Below are 20,044 nucleotides of genomic sequence, written 5' to 3'. Positions count from 1 at the left end.
TACCATTGGGCTGCAGGGTTCCCAAGCGGAATATGACTTGCTGTTCCTGCAACCTTCGGGTGGCATCGTTGGGGCACTGCAGGAGGCCCAGGATGGACATGTCGTCTGAGGAATGGGAGGGGGAGTTGAAATGGTTTGCGACTGGGAGGTGCAGTTGTTTATTGCGAACCGAGTGTAGGTGTTCTGCAAAGCGGTCCCCGAGCCTCCGCTTGGTTTCCCCGATGTAGAGGAAGCCACACCGGGTACAGCGGATGCAGTATACCACATTGGCAGATGTGCAGGTGAACATCTGCTTGATGTGGAAAGTCTTCTTGGGGCCTGGGATGGGGGTGAGGGAGGAGGTATGAGGGGCAGGTGTAGCACTTCCTGCGGTTGCAGGGAAGAGTGCCGGGTGTGGTGGAGCTGGAGGGGAGTGTGGAGCAGACAAGGGAGTCACGGAGAGAGTGGTCCCTCCGGAAAGCAGATAAGGGTGGGGAGGGAAAGACGTCTTTGGTGGTGGGGTCGGATTGCAGATGGCGGAAGTGTCGGAGGATGATGCGTTGGATCCGGAGGTTGGTGGGGTGGTACGTGAGGACGACGGGGATTCTTTTTTGGTTCTTATTGCGTGGACGGGGTGTGAGGGCTGAGTTGCGGGAGATGTGGGAGACACGGTTGAGGGCGTTCTCGACCACTGAGGGGGGGGGAAGTTACAGTCCTTGAAAAACGAGGACAACTGAGATGTACGGGAGTGGAATGCCTCATCCTGAGAGCAGATGCGGCGGAGGCGAAGGAATTGGGAATGGGGGTGGCATTTTTGCAGGAAGGTGGGTGGGAGGAGGAGTATCCTAGGTAGCTGTGGGAGTCGGTGGGCTTGAAATGAATATCGGTTTCTAGGTGGTTGCCCGATATGGAGACAGAGAGGTCCAGGAAGGGGAGAGAGGTGTTAGAGATGGTCCAGGTAAACTTAAGGTTGGGGTGGAAGGTGTTGGTGAAGTGGATGAACTGTTCGAGCTCCTCGTGGGAGCACGAGGCGGCGCCGATACAGTCATCAATGTAACGGAGGAAGAGGTGGGGTTTAGAGCCGGTGTAGGTACGGAAGAGGGATTGTTCCACGTAACCTACAAAGAGGCAGGCATAGCTTGGGCCCATGTGGGTACCCATGGCTACCCCCTTTGTCTGTAGGAAGTGGGAGGAATTGAAAGAGAAGTTGTTGAGGGCGAGGACGAGTTCGGCTAAGCGGATGAGGGTGTCAGTGGAGGGGGACTGGTCGGGCCTGCGGGACAGGAAGAAGCGGAGGGCCTTGAGGCCATCTGCACGGGGAATGCAGGTGTAGAGGGACTGGATGTCCATGGTAAAGATGAGGTGTTGGGGACCGGGGAAATGGAAGTTCTGGAGGAGGTGGAGAGCGTGGGTGGTGTCACGGACATAGGTAGGGAGTTCCTGGACCAAGAGGGAGAAAATGGAGTCCAGATAGTTGGAGATCAGTTCGGTGGGGCAGGAGCAGGCGGAGACAATGGGTCGACCAGGGCATTCAGGTTTGTAGATTTTGGGAAGGAGATAGAAGCGGGCAGTGCAAGGTTGGGGAACGATGAGGTTGGAGGCCGTGGGTGGGAGGTCACCTGAGGTGATGAGGTTGTGGATGGTTTGGGAGATGATGGTTTGGTGCTCAGGGGTGGGGTCATGATCAAGGGGGCGGTAGGAGGAGGTATCGGAGAGTTGGCGTCTGGCCTCGGCGATGTAGAGGTCAGTGCGCCATACTACAACTGCGCCTCCCTTGTCCGCGGGTTTTATGGTGAGGTTGGGATTGGAGCGGAGGGAGCGGAGGGCTGCACGTTCTGTGGGGGAGAGGAGTGTTTATTGGGGATAGTGTAGAGGCCGCTTTACTCTGTGCTGTCCCTGTCCTGAGACTATTTGATGGGGACAATGTGGAGGAAGATTTACCTTCAGTTTAAAAAAAAAAGTAGAGTGAGCTTTACACTGTATCTAATCCCCGATTGTACCTGCAGAGCTGGAGGAAATTACAGAGATAAAGAGGATATAGGACATAGAGGAATTTGAAAACTGCGGTGACAATTTCAAAATTGCGATTCTGTTGGACAGGGAGGGTCAGTGAATACACGGGTGAATGAAAAATGCTGTGAAACGTGTGTTAAACACAAGTATCTTATGAAGAGTTTGAGCAGTTTAGGCCTATGCATTCGGGAGTTTAGACGAATGAGCACAGACCTAATTTCAGTATACAAGATGCTAAAGAGGATTGACAAAGTAAACAGAGAGAGGATACTTCCTCACGAGGGGCAATCTAGAACAAGAAGTCATAGTTTTACGACAGGTAGCACACTTTAAACAGCAATAAGGAGAAATTACTGCTCACAAAGAGGCATGAATCTGTGGAATTCACTAAGCCAGAGTGTGGTGGATACTGGGACATGGAGTAAATTTAAAGAGAGACAACATTTTCAATTAGTAATGGGCTGAAAGGTTACGGATAGTGGGCAGGAAAGTAGAGTTGAGACTGCGAAGAGCCATTATTTTCTGAAACAATGGAGCAGGCTCGAGGGGCTGAATTGCGTACTCCTGCTCCTGTCTCATACTTCTCACAAACGATTAAGGGTTTCAGCCTGAAACGTTGACTTTCCTGCTCCTCGGATGCTGTCTGACTGGCTGTGCTTTTCCAAGTCCGTATTTATTGACTCTAGCTTCCAGCATCTGCAGTCCATACTGTCTCCTCCTCACAAATCTGTTGTGTCTACCAGATCAAAAGCATTCTGAAGTCCATATACATCATATCAACAGCATTAATTTCATCGAGCCTGTTACCTCATCAAAAAAACTCCAGCAATTTAGTTAAGCATCCATCAGAAATCCATACGGACTCTTCGCAATCAACCCACCATTTTCCACGTGACTACTAATTCTATCCCAAATAATTGTCTCTTGAAGCTTCCCCATCACTGAAATTAAAATGACTGGTCTGTAATTGCTGTGATTATCCTTTCAACTTTACTTGAAGAAGGCCATAATGTTTGTAATTTTCCAGTCATCTGGCACCTTCCTAGAATTGAGGGAGGATTGGAGGATTATGGTCAATCCCTGCAATATCCACTCTCATTTCCTTCAAAATCCTTGGATATCTCTCGTTCAATGCTGGTACCTTGACAACTTTAAGTACCAACAATCCATCCAACCCTTCTTCCTTATCAATTCTGAACCCTTGTAGTGATATTTTCCTCCTGTGTCATCATGGCCTGGGGAATATTTCCCTTTTGGAATTTGCAAAGTACGTAAAGCCAGGAGTTCATGTAAACAAACTCATGAGCCTTGCCACCTATATGTAAATCCGAAGTTGACAGCTTTGATGAAAGATTAAATTTGTTTTACCTGAAAAACTGAAAATTTCAAGAAGTGTTGATAGTATTCTTCCTTCTTTAAGGCATGGGAAACAATTAAACATTTGTCTCTCCAATACAAAACAGAACAGAAATGCAAAGAGTATTGTGAATATATACTAGCATGTAACCTTAAAATTCTCAAATGATGTAGGCATGAATGATCAGAATTTAATTCCACTCTCACAATAATTATCTTCCCTCACTACCAGAGCAAGGATACAATAGCAACTTAGTTTATCTCTTCAAGCTAAAATGACAAGTCAGGTTTTGGTATTAGATTTAAAAATTTGAAAACTGAATAAACTAGAATTTAAATAAATTAACTACAGCCAGGAAGTTCATAAGAATTATGGTGCTTTTCCATTTCCGTCTTCATCAGAACTTCGACTCAATGATTCTCCCTTAAAAAACTATGAATTGAAAGGGGTTCACCTAAAATACCGTCCAGTTCTGAATGATGCTCAAGGAGTGAGAATGTTAACCATACCACAGTTGTTACCTATAAATTTTACACAACATAGTTGGGTTTGTGACATCACTAAATTCTATTACCAACTCACAGTTAACCTGCATCTTTAATGTAATAAAACCTTCATGGGAATATTATCTATGTTTGGCACAAAGCTACTAATGATCAAAGTAGTATGTTTTAAGGAGCATTTTAAATGAGGACAGACATGTAACGAGGTAGAAAAGTTAATGGAAGGAATTTCAGAATTTAAAGCATATGCAGCTGAAAGCATGATCACCAATGGTGGAATGATTAATCATTGGGAGATAATATACGATGCCAGAATTGGAGGAATACAGAGATGCTGGATGGTTATATGGTTTAAGGGAAGAGTCAGATTGAGCACGTTGGAACAGTGCAAGGAGGAATTAAGCACAAAGTTCTGAAAATTTTCAGATCATAAATCAAATACGACCACCTTTCTGGAGTGTAATTGCTATTTATTAAAATATTAACAGCAACCTTCATCTTTAACTTAGTATCCTAACCATAGCATCCCAGAAGCAGCAGAGGACTTGAGTGTGTACTATGTTTTTTGAAATGAGCACAAGGGAATGAATGGTGAATGATCAACTTAGGAAAGGGAAAAAGAACTCATTCCATTCGTGGCCAATTATGATTTATCACATATAAATAAATTTAAAATCATTTACCTGTTGACTGCTGAGTCAGCACGAATTGTTGCTATAGGAGATCGCATATTCTTTAGATCCCAGACTTTTACAGTTCTGTCATCGCTGCCAGATACAACATTATCTCCCACAGTAAAGACAGCAGATGTTACAGTGCTGGAAGGAAATAAAACATATGAATAACCATTAAACAATATAATATCTACACATTAGAGACCTGTCTCTAGCTGGTATATTTAGATGCTATGTTTCTAGAATTTCTTTTAAATGCCATATGCTTCATTCTTCTTAGAAAATCTTTCTTTTTGTTAAACCAATTTGTCCTGATGAACAGTCATGCATCAGTATTAAGACCTCTAGTCATATGCAAGGTATATAAGAAATAAAGATCCTTCTATTGTTAACAAGCAATAAACCTCATCTCCGATCCTACTACACTAGCATGTCCCACAGCTGTCTGGCTTTCCTGAATGGTAGTTCCAAAATGTGTGGTTTGTAGAATGGCTAAGATATATACAGAAATAGAGAATTATTTTACATGCACAGTAGATGAAACATTCAGGATATACAGCCTAGAAATTACTGGAGTTGATGCTAGCTGATCAATGACACTGCCCCGTTTATTTTAAATAGGTTCAATCCTCCATGTAAACAGGAGATAGCAGCATTGTATGGCAACATTAAATGATCATCTTTCAATATTAACAGTAATTTTTTAAATGCATCATTAGAAAGTAAATCACACAAAATACAAAAATCAAATCCACAAGACATGGTTACTGATAGATTTCCCAAGTAGACACAAAATGAAAACCTTTCAAACTTCAACAAAACTATCGCATGCAAATTTCAATTTCATGAAGTATGCATCCAGAATATTCAGACACAAAACACATTGGGCAAAGTGCCAGAACTTGAGAAGTAATTTACCACAACCCCTTCTTCCAGAAGGATTGCTTCTATCACAAACTGGGCAAAAATAATGTATAAAGGCTAATAATTATCAATCTTTTTACTGCATCCATGAGTCACATGAACATATGAATCAGGAATATGACATTCATCTCCTAGAGGCTGCTCTGCCATTTGATAAAATATTTTCTGACCTGATTGAGACTTCTATTTTGCTTTCTACACACTATATCCTGGTCAGCCAAGAATGTATAATTGAGCCTTAAATGTATTCAATAATCCTTATTTCACTACTCTGTGGAGCAAAGACTTCCACAGATTATCAACTACCGAGAAGAAAATATCCTCATCTCCATTTTAAATGAGAGAACCTCAATTTTTAAAGGACTTTCCCTCATTCGAAGTCTCTGTCTTTGTCACAACTTTTCAGCGATCCCCTTATTAGGAGCCATCAGGATCTTATGTATTTTAGTAAGATTGCCTCTCAACAACATTAATTACATGGTCATTAAGCTAGCTTTTTATTGAATTCAAATTTCACCATCTTCCATGGTGGGATTTGAACCTATGCCCCCAAAATATTAGTGCTGGATTACTAGTCCAATGACATCACTATTATTCTACCACCTTCCCATTCTTCTAAATTCCAATGGATACAGACCCATCCTGTCCAACCTTTCTTCATAAAACAATCCCACACATCAATCAAGCCAATCGACTCAACATTGTCTCAAATGCAATTACATCTATTCATAAATAAGGAGTCCAAAATTACACGCTGTTCTCCAGCTGATTTCTCACCAAACCCTGCATAATTCAAGCAAAACTTTAATATTTTGATATTCCGTTCCACTTACACTAAACAACAATTTCCATTTGCTTCTCTAGTTGCTTGCTATACCAGAAGACCCATATCCATCTGTACCACGAGCTCAAATCCTACATTGGAGATTGTGAAATTTGAATTCAATAAAATTGTGGAATTAAAAACTCGCCCAAAGGTGACTATATAACCCCTGTTCATTTTCACAAAAAATTAGATCAATAATGCCCTCTAGGAGGGAAATATGCCATGCTATATGGCCTACCTGTTATTCGTAACCCTCAAGGATAAGTGATTATCCTTGGCTGCCCTCTGAGCAACTTGGGATGGACAATAAATTCTGACATAGCAAACAACACCCACCTCCCATAAACAGATAAGGAAAAGGTGCCTGGGAACACCACCGCTGGTGACTTCCCCTCCAAGGCATGCATACCATCCGGAGTCAAAATTTGCATACCCATCTTTAACAGTATTGTAAATGTACCTACACGTCTTCAATGGTTGAAGTCAGTTGCTAATCATCACCTTCCCAAAGACTGGACAAATTCTGGAATAGACAACAAATGTTGACCTGGCCAGTGACACCCATATGAATAGAGGAAAAAAAATCTATTGGATGAAACACTAAACCCTCTAAATTCCCAAAGGGCTGTTTCAAAGAAGACAGGGGAGTTTCTCTAGTTTCCTGGTCAATATTTATCACAGACGGAACACTAGAAATGGATAGCTATATGATCATGAACTTATTACTGTGCATGGGACATTACTGGGTGCAATTTGGCTTCCAGGTTTTCTATATTACAGTGACTAATTTGTTTAGGGAAGTCCTTTTGGTTGTGAAAAGTGCTATTTATACAGAATAAAATAAAACATAGAATTGCAGTCGCTGGAGACTGAAACAAAGACAGAAAGTGCTGGAGGAACGCAGCAGGTCTGTACAGAGAAAAGTAGCGTTAACATTTAGAGTCCAGTGACCTCTCATCAGAACTATTTAAATGGAAGCCTGCCTTTCTTTCTAAATCTTCCTGTTTTAAATTTAATGCATACATCTTTCTTTCAGTGTAAACCACTACTCATATTTAAATCTGAATACATTTCTATTTTTCACTTCCATCCAAGGCTGATGGACCCAAAAAGGACAAACTTATGTATGATCATTTAATGAAGTTTAATATTTTGTAATTTACAATGGCAGTTGTTCCTGCCTGTGTGTTACTTGAGGAATACAGGCGTCACATACTGATCTGGATGCTGATTGAATTTAACAGCATCCAGGCCACTAGAGGCCCTTTTATGCAGGAACACTTAATTCAAATTGACACTAAATTAAGGTTTAATAAGGATTAAACTACTCTGTGTAAATGGAGCAAAGTTCTTTAATTTAATACCACCCTAAAGCTAAAGAATACTATTTTGGCTCTTTTAAACATGTCAAGTTTTTCAAAGAAAAACCTAGTGAACAAGCTGAGATCCATTTACCTCACAGAGTCATATCTATAAATATACGTAGTTACACATCATTTTTTAAAATGCAATACCAAGAGCATAAGTAATCACAGAAAATGTTGGAAATCATAAAAGGTCAATTAACCTCTTAAAACCAACAGATGATGTTTAGGCAGAAAACTATCAACCAAACATGGATAAGAGAGTGCCCATTCATCGTTAGCTGTTGAAAATAAAAAGGAACAATGAGTAAAGGGTAAAAAATATTTAAAACCCTGCTTTGCGTGAGCAGTATTTAAAGCTTTTATTTTAGAAATTATACAGGTCTGAATTTCATTCAATAGACCCAGATTTGAATTCAGGCCAAACCATTAAATACCCTCTTTGCTATAGAAATCTAAAGAGCAATTGGATGCCAATTAGACTAAGTTAAATTAGTGAACCTGCATAAAGATGCGTGCAAGAAACAAAATCCTTATGCTAAGATGGGAAATTGCCATGACATTAGCATTAGGACTTTTCTCATTTTGTTTGCATGACTGGGGTCTTTTGATTTACAGATGCCTAATACTTCAAAAGGGTTAGAGAATCACTCCTCCAAATACCTCCTGTTTCATGATAGGTGCTTCCCTGGCTTTACAGTGATGGATTAGGTGGACAAATAAGACAAAACAATACAGCAGGAACCTTAATTGATATGTTCAATGATATAGACAGCCAATATTATTCTTCAGACATTTGTAACCGATCAGCCTTTCAGATCTTTGTTTCCAAAATGCCTTATTGCTGTTTGAAATGTTAACTTTTGCTAATAAAATAACACCAATAAACCACTCACCAATACTCAGTTTAGGTTCCATTAGAACCATTTGGCTCATAAGAGCTGAAGAACCATATGTTTGACTGAAAATACTTTTAACAAGTGCACACTGAGTGCTTTGATTAGCTGAATTTCTAGTTAGTAACTTTTTTGTATAGTTCATAAATACATTTGTATCTAGACAATAATGTTGTATTTGTTTAAGATTTTATCCAATCATGACAGAAAAGGAATGCACAAGAACTGTATACTTCTGTGTTATATTCAACAGAATCACAGAAGCATTGAATAAAACCATTTGGCCCACTTGTGCAACACTCATCTTTTTAAAGCTGTTTTCACTTCCTTCCCATACCCCAAATTCCTGTATGTTCTTTCTTTTAAAGGATTTATTGAATGTCCATTTGTAAATTATCGCTGAATCTGTTTTGAATAGCAGCGTACTCTCAAACATAACAACCTGTGCAAAAGAAAATGCTTCCCATCTTACTTCTGGTTCTTATGCCACTATCTTAACTCAGTTTCCTCCTGTCACCAGAAATAGTCTCTCCTTAGTCACGTTAGCGAATCCACTCAATTTTGAGTAGCCCAGTTACATATAATAGATACGGTTTAGAAATACTAAGAAATTACTGCACGCAACCAGAACTGCAATCTTAGAAATCTGATCACAGTTTTTATTTGCATATCCAAGCTTTTCAAATATTGAAGCATTAAGGCATTTAAATAATAACCTTCATCAAAGTAGTACAGCATCAGATTCGCAATAAAATTGGAAAATTATTTGGGGTAACAATATTGTGACAACCACACTTATTTGTTTTGACTGTGTAGCAGTTATACCCTGACAGCAAGGGGAGATTTATGGTGGAGCAGGACAATGGGGACAGAGCTGCGGCAGAGCAGGACAACGGGGACAGAGCTGCGGCAGAGCAGGACAATGTGGGAAGATCTATACTGGAACTGGACAATAGGTGAAAACTTAGGTGGCAGTAGTGTGTGAAGGCAGAGAACTTATTTAGGAGCAAAAAATTGATAGGGAAATTAATCAATGCAAGTGTCGAACATCGGATGCAAAAAGACCTATGTAAGTGAACAACAGGGAGGTGGGTAGAATAAAAACGAGAGACAGTGTGCCTGATCTGTGCTGATCTTTGTTTCATCCGGAAGTGGTCACTCACTTACTAAGATCTCACATTCTTCAAGAAGCCAGACACCAGCAAAGTTTTTGTTTTGCATAATTAATGAAAAAAGTTTGATATAATGATTTCTGTTCCCATTGGATAGACATCTGAAAACAATTGATTGCTGTGGAAATAGGTGTATTGATCGTACTGGTACAATAACATTGCACCTACAATTTTATGGGCACACCCAACACATCAATCAGGTGAGTGAGTTTATAGCCAGAGCTGCATGTTACAAATAAAATAAAGTGATAGTGAAGCTCATCGTATATTCCAGGAACTACTGTATTATTTCACAAAAATAACCTTCAAATACAATCCAGTTCCATTTTGTGCCAAGGGATTGAGTATATGTTGCACTAAAATACATATGTCAATTCAATTTGCTGCAGCCACATCAATCTATAGTGCCTAACAAATTGCACTCTCTTCACCTAGATGACAACAATCCATTTAAAGATACATTGTCAGCTAGCTCCACTCTCACTGCAGTTCCCCCATTTGCTGCACTGAAAGAAAACTAAAGTGGAAGCATTTGCAGAAATGGAATTTGAATACAGTGCAGTTTGTTGTTGAGATAATTATGCCTATAAAAGTGCAGCAAATCAACAATACCATCAATTGCTGGCTCAGATGGTGCAAATAAGTCTTCTTTGGACTGGAGCCACTTGCACTTGAAAATGTACATTTCTGTTCCTGAATGTTTACAATCTAAGTACAATCACTAGGCACTGGCTGCAAAGGTAGCTGCATAATACTGGTCTAATGTTTTATTATTTATAGAGCTCAATCATTAGTTTCTAAAGTAAGGCCTTTTCTTTTACAGCAACAGGTTATTTCATCCTCACAAAAACCCTAGTTACCACAATAGCAACACTGGAATTTATTTCAAATACTATATTTGAACCAAAAATTTGATATAGTGTGAAAATATCTTAAAAATGGTTTAAAGTAAGCACTGCATATAGCTAACGTTCTCCTCAAAAGTGAAAGGAAAAAAAAATTGAAAATTTGTTTACGAGGCCGAATCGATTCAAATAAATACTTCAATAGTAGTAGGAAAGTCCCTGACCAACTAAAGTCCTCTAGAATAAAAGCAGATGTGTCATGGGTCTGCTGATAAAGGCCTATTATCATCTGCCTAATCCAGAAGAGAAAAAAAAGTAATTGGCTCAATTCAATGGTAGCCTTGATTTGTCAAAGCAACCAACTGAAAATGAAATTTTTTTAGAACTCCATTATGAATAATTGTTGTCAATAAAGATAAAAAAAAGGGTCATATGCCAGCTCTTTTACTGTAAGAGAGCAACTGTGCAGTTCCACAAAACAGTTGATTTGTCATTTAAATTCAGTGAAGAGGCAAATCTGTAATGTGGTGAGGACTATCCCTCTTGTCACACCTGAAGAGCAATAAGATCCCTCATTTGCTTTATCAATCACAGCCCATAAATTTAAAAGCAGAATCCCACTGGGGTGCAGTATGATACTGCTGTTCCCAGACAAAGCTGATGTCTCTGCCAAAGCTCAGCAAAACTCATTTATCTTGTCCTAGAGAGCAACGGAGCATACACTACCAGCTGACAGTGCGGCAGTTTCTCCTCACACACCACTGACTGCTCTGGAACATTCTGCTCCCTGAGCGGGTCTCAATCACTGAAAATACTGTAATGCTAGCACTCCTCATTAGAACTAACAGCTGTCTCAACAGTTAAAAATGCCAGAAACTGGTTTGCATACCAATCTGTTAAAACTTTACACAATAAAATGGTTACAATGTAATTTAAGACTTTCAAAACATCTAAAAATAACTCCTCATTGAAAAGTCATGCCCACTGCATTTGGGTGCTGGATTTTCACACAAATTTGATTAGTTTTTAAAACATTAAGGAAAATAGTGGCAGTTTAGCTCTTCTAACCAGTCATAAGCTGTACTTGATGTTAGAAAAAAACATGCTTTAAAGCAAGATCATTAAAATACAAGTAGAATTTAAACAGGAGTAGACTAGGCTTCTTGTATTCAGTCTTGGGATGTGGGTTTCGCTGGCTGGCCGGCATTTATTGCCTGTCCCGAGTTGCTCTTGAGAAGCTGTGGTGGGCTGCCTTCTTGAACGGCTGTGGTCCATATCCTGTAAATACATCCACAATGCCCTTAGAGAAGGAATTCCAGGATTTTGACCCAGTGACACTGACAGAACGACAATATATTGCCAAGCCAGGATTGTAAGTGGCTTGGAGAGAAACTTGAAGGTGGTGGTGCTCCCGTGTATCTGCTGCCCTTGTCCTTCCAGTTGGAGATGGTCATGGGTTTTGAATGTGCTAAGGATCCTTGATGAATTTCTGCAGTGCATCTTGAAGATAGTACACACTGTTTTTACCCAGGTGGTGCAGGGAGTGGATGTGGTCCCAATCAAGCCGTTTGCTTTGTCCAAGGTGGTATTAAGCTTCTTAGGTATTGTTAGAGTTGCACTAATCCAGGCAAGTGGGGAGTATTTTATCAGAATCCTGACTTGTAGATGCAGACAAGCTTTGGGAAGTCAGGAAGTGAGTTGCTTGCTGCTAGCCTCTAACTTGCTCTTAAAGCTACTGTATCTAGATTTCTGATCAGTAACTGTTCAGTTTCTGGTAGCCTCCAGGATGTTGACAATGGGGGATTCAGTAACAGTAACTTCACTGACTATCAAGGGGTAGTGGTTAGATCCTTTTTGGAGATGATCATTGCCTGGCATTTATGTGAAGTGAACGTTACTTGCCACTTTTCAGCCAAAACCTGGACACCGTTCTGGTCGTGTTGCATTTGTATAGAAACTTGTAAGTACAAGATGCTAAGTCTTTTTTTCATAATCACAACAGAGTAGTGCATCAGTTCAAACATAAAAGAAAAGCAGAAGTAGGTCCGTGCAGACAAGCTACTTCCCTTCCTTTTTATGGGTTTTTTTATTGAAGAAAAATCATTTTTCTACCTTTTATGGTAATCAGTGATACAGTAATATCAGCTGTACCAAGCGAACTCCTTGAGGCCAAAGGGAGTAGAGAAAATTACAAAAAGATTACTTCTTGAAAAGAATCACTAATACTCATGGCTACTGATTCTACTAATAACTCTGGTTTGATAACCACCTTGAACAATTATAATATTCTTGTAAGTTGCATCAATATTTTATTTCAAAATCATTGAAAAATAGATTTGCTCTAACATTCATTTATCTGAGCAAAATGGATAAATTTAACTTTTATAAAGCCAGTTATCACAGAATAACTTATTCCTATGCACAGATTTTCTCAAAGTTAGCACTAGATAAGTTCTGGAAGAGTTTTTTAAATTCTATATTCATACCTATAGTTAAGCTCAATGAAACACAAAAAAAATCTAATTAAAGACTTCACCAGGTTCAGAAAAAATTTCGTGGTGCGTTTCTAAACATGTGCATTTTACTTTAAGAGGGACTGTTCCAGCATTTTTCTAAAATGTCTGCAAAGATACATTTACTATTTGCACTAATACAGACCAGATTTTCACTTCATCTGGTTTAGTCAGTTCATTAAGTGCATCTGTTGGTGGTAGTACATTGCTCTAAATCATACACAAACAGAAAACTGAGTGCCCTATTTAAAACCTCAATTTCTCAAGTATAGAATCCATTGAATGACTGAATGCCAAAATGTCAATCAAGTCTGGCCTCTTTCATTTATAGCACAACAAAGAGGGAATGGGGATGAGATGAGGTTAATTGTTCCATCAAACCTACGCGTTCGATAGAACCTGAACAATATATTTCATTGCAAAGCAACAAAATGTATGTATATAGTGCCTTTGATGTTTAAAAGAAGCATGCTATAAATAAACATTTTACCACAGAAGAATTGTTTGCTGGGACAAAAACAGAAATTACTAGAGAAACTCAGCAGCTCTGGTTGCATCTGTGTACAGAAAATAAAGTTAATGTTTCAATCTGAAGGGTTCTCAAGAAGAGTCATTGAACTCAAAATGTTGACTCTGCTTTATCCCCACAAATGCTGCTGAGTTTCTCCAGCAATTTCTGTTTTCGTTTCAGATCTTCTGCAACTGTAGGTCTTTGATTTTTTTCAGTTTGTTGGGAACTAGGCCCTTTGAATATTAGTTTTGTTTTGATCTAAAGAACAGCTAACATTGTAAATATGTTGTGTTTCAGTACTGTTTACTTACCTAATCTTCATTAACAAAGTTACCTGCGAGAGGAGACAAAGGCAGAACATGGTACTTCTTAATATACTCATAGCACAAAGGCAAAGATTTGCAGTTCAACCCATGGTCTCAGCATTATTTTCCAAGATTAAAGCGTACTTCAGATTAAATGGGAATAAGCTAAATGGTTAAAAGGTTGATTGATAATTGGACCTGTGATAGAATAAAACTCCAAAAAACATACCTCCTTTTCCATACTAAAAAGCTTGTACCTGCTTGTATCACTTTCATTGTTAAATACGCTAATATTCCTCATGCTGGCTTCCCATGAATTCTGATTTATCTAAGATTTGCTATTTTGCACTCAGTCCCACCATCTCCTAGACATTCCAAACAACAATGTAATGCAACCCTCAAGACATTCAGCTGAAAGTGCTTGTGCTCAAAGATAAATTCCTCTAGTTTGGATCATAAGAGAGATGAGTAACTTCTGTAATTCTGTTATTGTGAAACAGTAATATTTTAATGGACTGTGTTTAAAGTTTCATTTTGGATAGTCACAATGAAAAAAATGGAGGAAATGAATTTGAATTTATTCGTACGTTTACTGAGTGATATGATCGGTTTACAAGATTAATTAGCATTGACTTAGCTCGACAGAGTATAATACAACTAGGAACGCTTTACCGTTGAAAGTTCATTGACAAAGTGACAATAAATTTAAGCTCAAATGAGGAGGTTTAGAAGGGATTTGATGAAACCATTTTTTTTTTTAAACAGAGTGGGTATCGGGAATGCACTGGCTGGGAGGAAGAGCAATTGAAATGCCATTACATTCAATGCTATGGGCCATTTGCTGGAAAATGTGACTAGTGTAGGTTCAGAGTAGTTTTTGTTAGTGTAGATTTGATGGGCTGAAGGGTCTATTCAGTACTGTATGATTCTAAGAGAATAACTCTTGACGCAGAGGCTATAAGTTGATTAAAATGCTCAAAATTCCATTGAAGCACGTAGGGATCCTGAGCTGACTTGAAAGAGTGGATTCCGGGAAGCCTCCTGTGGAACAAATGAGTACCAGGCGATAATGTTAAAATAACAGGTCTCCCATTTAAGATGGAATTTTTTTTTCTCCTGGTAGGTTGTTAGTTTGTGGAATTCTCTTCCTCAGAGAATAGTAGGGATTGGGCCATTGTATTTATTCAAAGTTGAGTTAGATTTTTAATAGACAAGGGGGTCCAGGTTTATGGTTGGGGGAGCATAACAAAACAGAGTTGAGACCACAATCCTATCAGCCATGATCTTATTCAATGGCCAGCAGGCTTGAAGGATCAAACAGCCTGGTCCCGTTCCCAGGTCCTATCTTCCTACAAATAATTCACATCATCAAGGAAAGGACAGGGTAATAGAACTACATGTGAAACCTTCAACTGAAAAGCAAACATTAGCACAGCTATAACGCAAATGGTCTCTTCTACTGTAATTTCATCACTTCATAATCAATAATATCTGCTCCATGTCAGTTATCAATAGTCTGACAGATGTGGGACCCACAACAGACGTTTGAGGAACTTCACTATGCATTATTACCAGACAAAGACTGGTCCGCTTTACCCTATTATGATGAATTCATTGTTCAGTACAACTCTTTTAGATTTGATCCGATCTCTCAAACTTAGTTCTTCAATGCAACTGACCTGTTATTTTGCACTGATTTAGCATCTGAATGATGTTTAACAACAATTTTACAAAACAATATGTTTCAGTAAAAGCAACTCAAAGCAATGACAGTCAGTCAATCATATAGCATGAAAACTGACCCTTGGATCCAACCAGTCCATGTTCAAGACAGTGCCAAACTAAACTAGTCCCACCTGCCTATGCTTGGCCCATATTCCTCGAAACGTTTCCTATTCATGTACTTATCTAAAATGTTTTTAAAACATTATAACGGTACCTGCATTCTCCACTTCCTCTGGCAGTTCATTCCACACACTAACCAAAGCGTTCCTCCATGCCTACCCTATTCAGGCTTCTCTGCCTTCTGTAGGTTTCAATGAAATCCCCTTTCATCCTTCTAAATTCAGAGAACAGACCCAATGCCCTCAACTGCTCGTCATCTGACAAGCCCTTTACCCCCACGTTCATTGTTGTAAGCCTCCTCTAGACCTCCTCCAAGATCAGCACATCTTTCTTACATACAGCATCCAAAACTGCTCACAACACTTCAAATGTGGTCTGACCACAGCCTTATACAGCCTCAGCAGTACATCCCTACTCTTGTATTCTCAGCCTCTCAAAATGAATGGAAGGTAAATGCAATGATACCAAACTGCCAACTGAACCTGCAAGTTAACCTGGAGAATCCTCAGTGGAGGTGCTGATGTTGGACTGAGGTGGACAAAGTCAGAAGTCACATGACACCAGGCTTAGTCCAACAGGTTATTCAAAAGCTTGTGATTTCATAGCACTGAAATTGTTACTTGTCAGTTATCAGATTTGTTTCTAAGTGAAAGTGGACTCTATTTTCAATTGTTTCATAACACGAAACCTCTGCAAAATAAAAAAATCATAACTTTACTAGAGGCCAAGATATCTTGAATAAGCCAATAAAACGGAATTTGATACTCTGTTTGGAACTCATGCAGCAAAATATCCAGTAGCTATTTGAAGACAGCAAGCATATTAGCAGCAAGAAGAGCTGGTTCCAAATTACTATTAAATATTAAATAAAGCAACTTTAAAAAGACAATTCAATTCCAGAAAATCAACCAGGTTAACTTCAGAATGAAGTACTTGATATGGCAGTTTGAAACACTGTCATTACATATTATTCCTTCATGCAAAACAGGAAAAGGTATTTTTTAATCATTGCTTGGATAACCACTGTTGTGACCAAGATGGGAAGAGTGTGCTGTTCTTCTCTTGTCACACAACTCTATGGGTCACAACATAAGTTTAAATGTTTTATCCTGCTCCTGGTAGAGCCAATCGTTTGATGAGGAACCATATCAAAGGTTATTCTGAAAAATGAAAGCTCATGGCATGGGGGTAACGTTCTGGCAAGGACTGAAAATTTGCTGGCTAACAGGAAACAGAATAGGAGTAAATATATTCTATGGCTGGCAAAGCTTCTTAGAGTCCCTACAGAATCCCTACAGTGTGGAAACAGGTCCTTCGGCCCAACAAGTCCACACCGAACCTCAGAGTATCCCACCCAGACCCATCCCCCTATAACCCACCTAATCTACACCTCCCTGAACACTATGGGCAATTTAGCATGGCCAATCCACCTAACCTGCACATCTTTGGACTGTGGGAGGAAATCAGAGCACCCGGAGGAAACCCACGCAGACACAGAGAGAACGTGCAAGTTCCACACAGACAGTTGCCTGAGGCTGGAATCGAACCCAGGTCCCTGGTGCTGTGAGGCAGCAGTGCTAATCACTGTGCCACCGTGCCACCCTAAGATCTCACGAGTGAAGAAATTATGAGATCCCTTGCAGAAATATTGCGCCATCTATAACTACAAGTGAAGTGCCTGATGTTTGGAGGGTGGCTAATGTTGTATCTTTCTTTAAGAAAGGTTGTAAGGAGAAACCAAGGAAATATTGACCTGTGAGCCTGACGTAGATTGTGGGTAAATTGTTGGAGGTGATTATTAAAAAAAAAAATAGGATTTATGGACATTTAGAGAGTCAAAAATTGATTAGGGATTGTCAGAACGGTTTTGTGCAAGGAAAATTGTATCTTACAAACTTGATAGAGTTTTTTTGAGGAAGTTACCAAGAAGATTGATGATGGCAGAGCAGTAGACATTGTTTATTTGGATTTTAGTAAAGCCTTTGACAAGGTTCCATGTGATAGACTAATTAGTAAAGTTAATCACGTAGATTCAGGGTGACCTTACCAAATGGATACTTAATTGGCTTAATGGCAGGAGACAGAGAGTAATGGTTGATGGTTGCTTTCCAGACTGAGGCCTGTGACCAGCATGTTCCACAGGGATTGGTTCTGGGTCCTCTCTTGTTTGTCATTTACACCAATGATTTGAATGAGAATATAGAAGATATGGTTAGTAAGTTTGTGGACAACACCAAAATTGGTGACACTGTAGACAGTGAAGACGGTTTCCGAAGATTACAAAGGGATCTTGATCAAATGGGTCAATAGGCCAAAGAATGGCAGATGGAGTTCAATCTGGATAAATGCAAGGTATTGCCTTTTGGTACAACAAACAAGAGTAGGGCTTATGCAATTAATGGTAGAGCCTTGGGGTGGTGTTGTAGAACAGAGGAACCTAGGAGTGCAGGTCCATAATTCTTTGAAGTTCACGTCAGATAGAAACAGGGTTGTTAAAAAGGCATTTGACATGCTTGTCTTCATTGTTCAGTCCTTGGAATATAGTAGTTGGGAAATCATGTTGAGGTTGTACAGGACATTGGTGAGGCCTCTTCTGGAATACTGTGTCCAGTTCTGGTCGCCCAGTTATTGTAAGGATAGTATCAAGCTGGAGAGGGTTCAGAAGAGATGTACCAGGATGCTGCTGGGTATGGAAGGTTTAAGTTATAAAGAAAGGCTGCATAGGCTGGGACTTTATTCACTGTAGCATAGGAGGTTGAGGGGCAACCTGATATAAGTTTATAAAATAATCAGAGGTCTAGATGGAGTTAATGGTAGTTGTCTTCTCCCTAGGATGGAGGATTTCAAGACTAGGGGGCACATTTTTAAGGTGAGAGGAAAGAGATTTAAAAAAGACATAAGGGAAATTTTTTACACAGAGGATGGTGCGCGTGTGGAATGAACTTCACGAAGAAGTGGAAGATGCAGGTACAATTCCAACGTTTAAAATACATTTGGATAAATACATGAATCGGAAATGTTTGGAGGGATATGGGCCAGGACAGGCAGGTGGGACTAGTTTAGTTTGGGATTATGTTCAACATGGACTGGTTGGACCCAAGGGTCTGCTTCCGTGCTGTATGACTCAATGGTGTTCCACTAGGTCGATGCTGGGGCCTCAACCCTTAACAATTTCCATAAATGATTTGGATGAAGGGAGCAAAGGTACGGTAGCTATATTCGCTAATGACACAAAGATAGGTAGGAAATTAAGTTATGAAGAGGACATAAGGAGCGTACAATGGGATATAGATAAGTCAAGTGAGCATCAAAGAGCTAGCAAATCAAGTACAATATAGGAAATCGTGACAAGGTCCATTTTGGAAGAAAGAATAAAAAAGAGAGGCATATTATCCAAATGGTGAGAGGTTGAAGGGCTCTGAGAAGCAGAGAGATCTGGGTGTCCTAGTGCATTGATCACAGGTTAGTATTCAGGTACAGCAAGTAGCCAGGAGAGCTAATAGTATGTTACATTTTATTTCAAGGGAAATTAAATGGAAGAGTAGGGAGGTTATACTTCAGTTACACAGGGCATTGGGGAGACCGCATCTGGAGAACAGTGTACAGCGCTGGCCACCATACTTATGGAAGGATGTTAATGCATTGAAAGCAGTTCAGAGAAGGTTTACTAGACTAATAACTGGAATGAGCAGATTGCCCTATGAGGAAAGGCTAGATTGGCCAGGCCCATATTGCATAGAGTTTAGAAGAGTCAAAGGTGACTTAACTGAAACATATAAGGTGACTTGACCGGGTAGATATTGAAAGGATGTTTATTCATGTAGAGGAACCTACGACTAGGGGCCATACTTCAAAAATAAAGGAGCGCTCATGAGGTGAGGTAAGGAAACATTTTTTTCTGCCAGAGGGTGAAAACCTTTGGAATCCCCTTCCTCAAAAGAATCTTCAAATATTTTTAAGGCAGAAGTAGATAGATTCTTGATTACTAAGGGGATGAAAGAGTATCAAGAATGTACAGTTGAGATTAAAATCAGATCAGACATGCTTTTATTGAATGGTGGAGTAGGCTCGAAGGGCCACTGGGCCACACTTGTTCATTGTTCGTATTCGTATGCTTTCTCTACATTAGACTAAGATTAAAAAGTTTCTTCTTAATAAAGACAAATTATTGACATATTGTAAAACAAAAATATGAATATTTACCTCATTAAATGTTGCAAACACACACACACACATCCCTCCATTCACACCAGGAAAAACACAAAAAAATTTCTTTCTGTGGCAAAAAAATTAAAAAAAAAAACACTTTCGGCCAAT

At 39.6% G+C, this 20,044-nt stretch overlaps 1 protein-coding gene across 1 annotated transcript in view; it reads right to left on the bottom strand.

The window, feature by feature from the left end:
* Positions 1–20,044, bottom strand: part of wdr37 (WD repeat domain 37) — a 121,624-nt gene that overhangs the window by 14,529 nt on the left and 87,051 nt on the right. Inside the window, exon 12 of the mRNA XM_020530920.2 lies at positions 4,536–4,670. Coding sequence (XP_020386509.1) covers positions 4,536–4,670 — 135 coding nt within the window. The remainder of the gene's footprint in view (positions 1–4,535; positions 4,671–20,044) is intronic.

The sequence above is a fragment of the Rhincodon typus genome, chromosome 2, assembly GCF_021869965.1.
Source record: "Rhincodon typus isolate 14 chromosome 2, sRhiTyp1.1, whole genome shotgun sequence".
NCBI classification, from domain to species: domain Eukaryota; kingdom Metazoa; phylum Chordata; class Chondrichthyes; order Orectolobiformes; family Rhincodontidae; genus Rhincodon; species Rhincodon typus.
The sequence above is the reverse complement of the archived record's forward strand: the minus strand, read 5'-3'. Positions and strand labels throughout refer to the sequence as shown.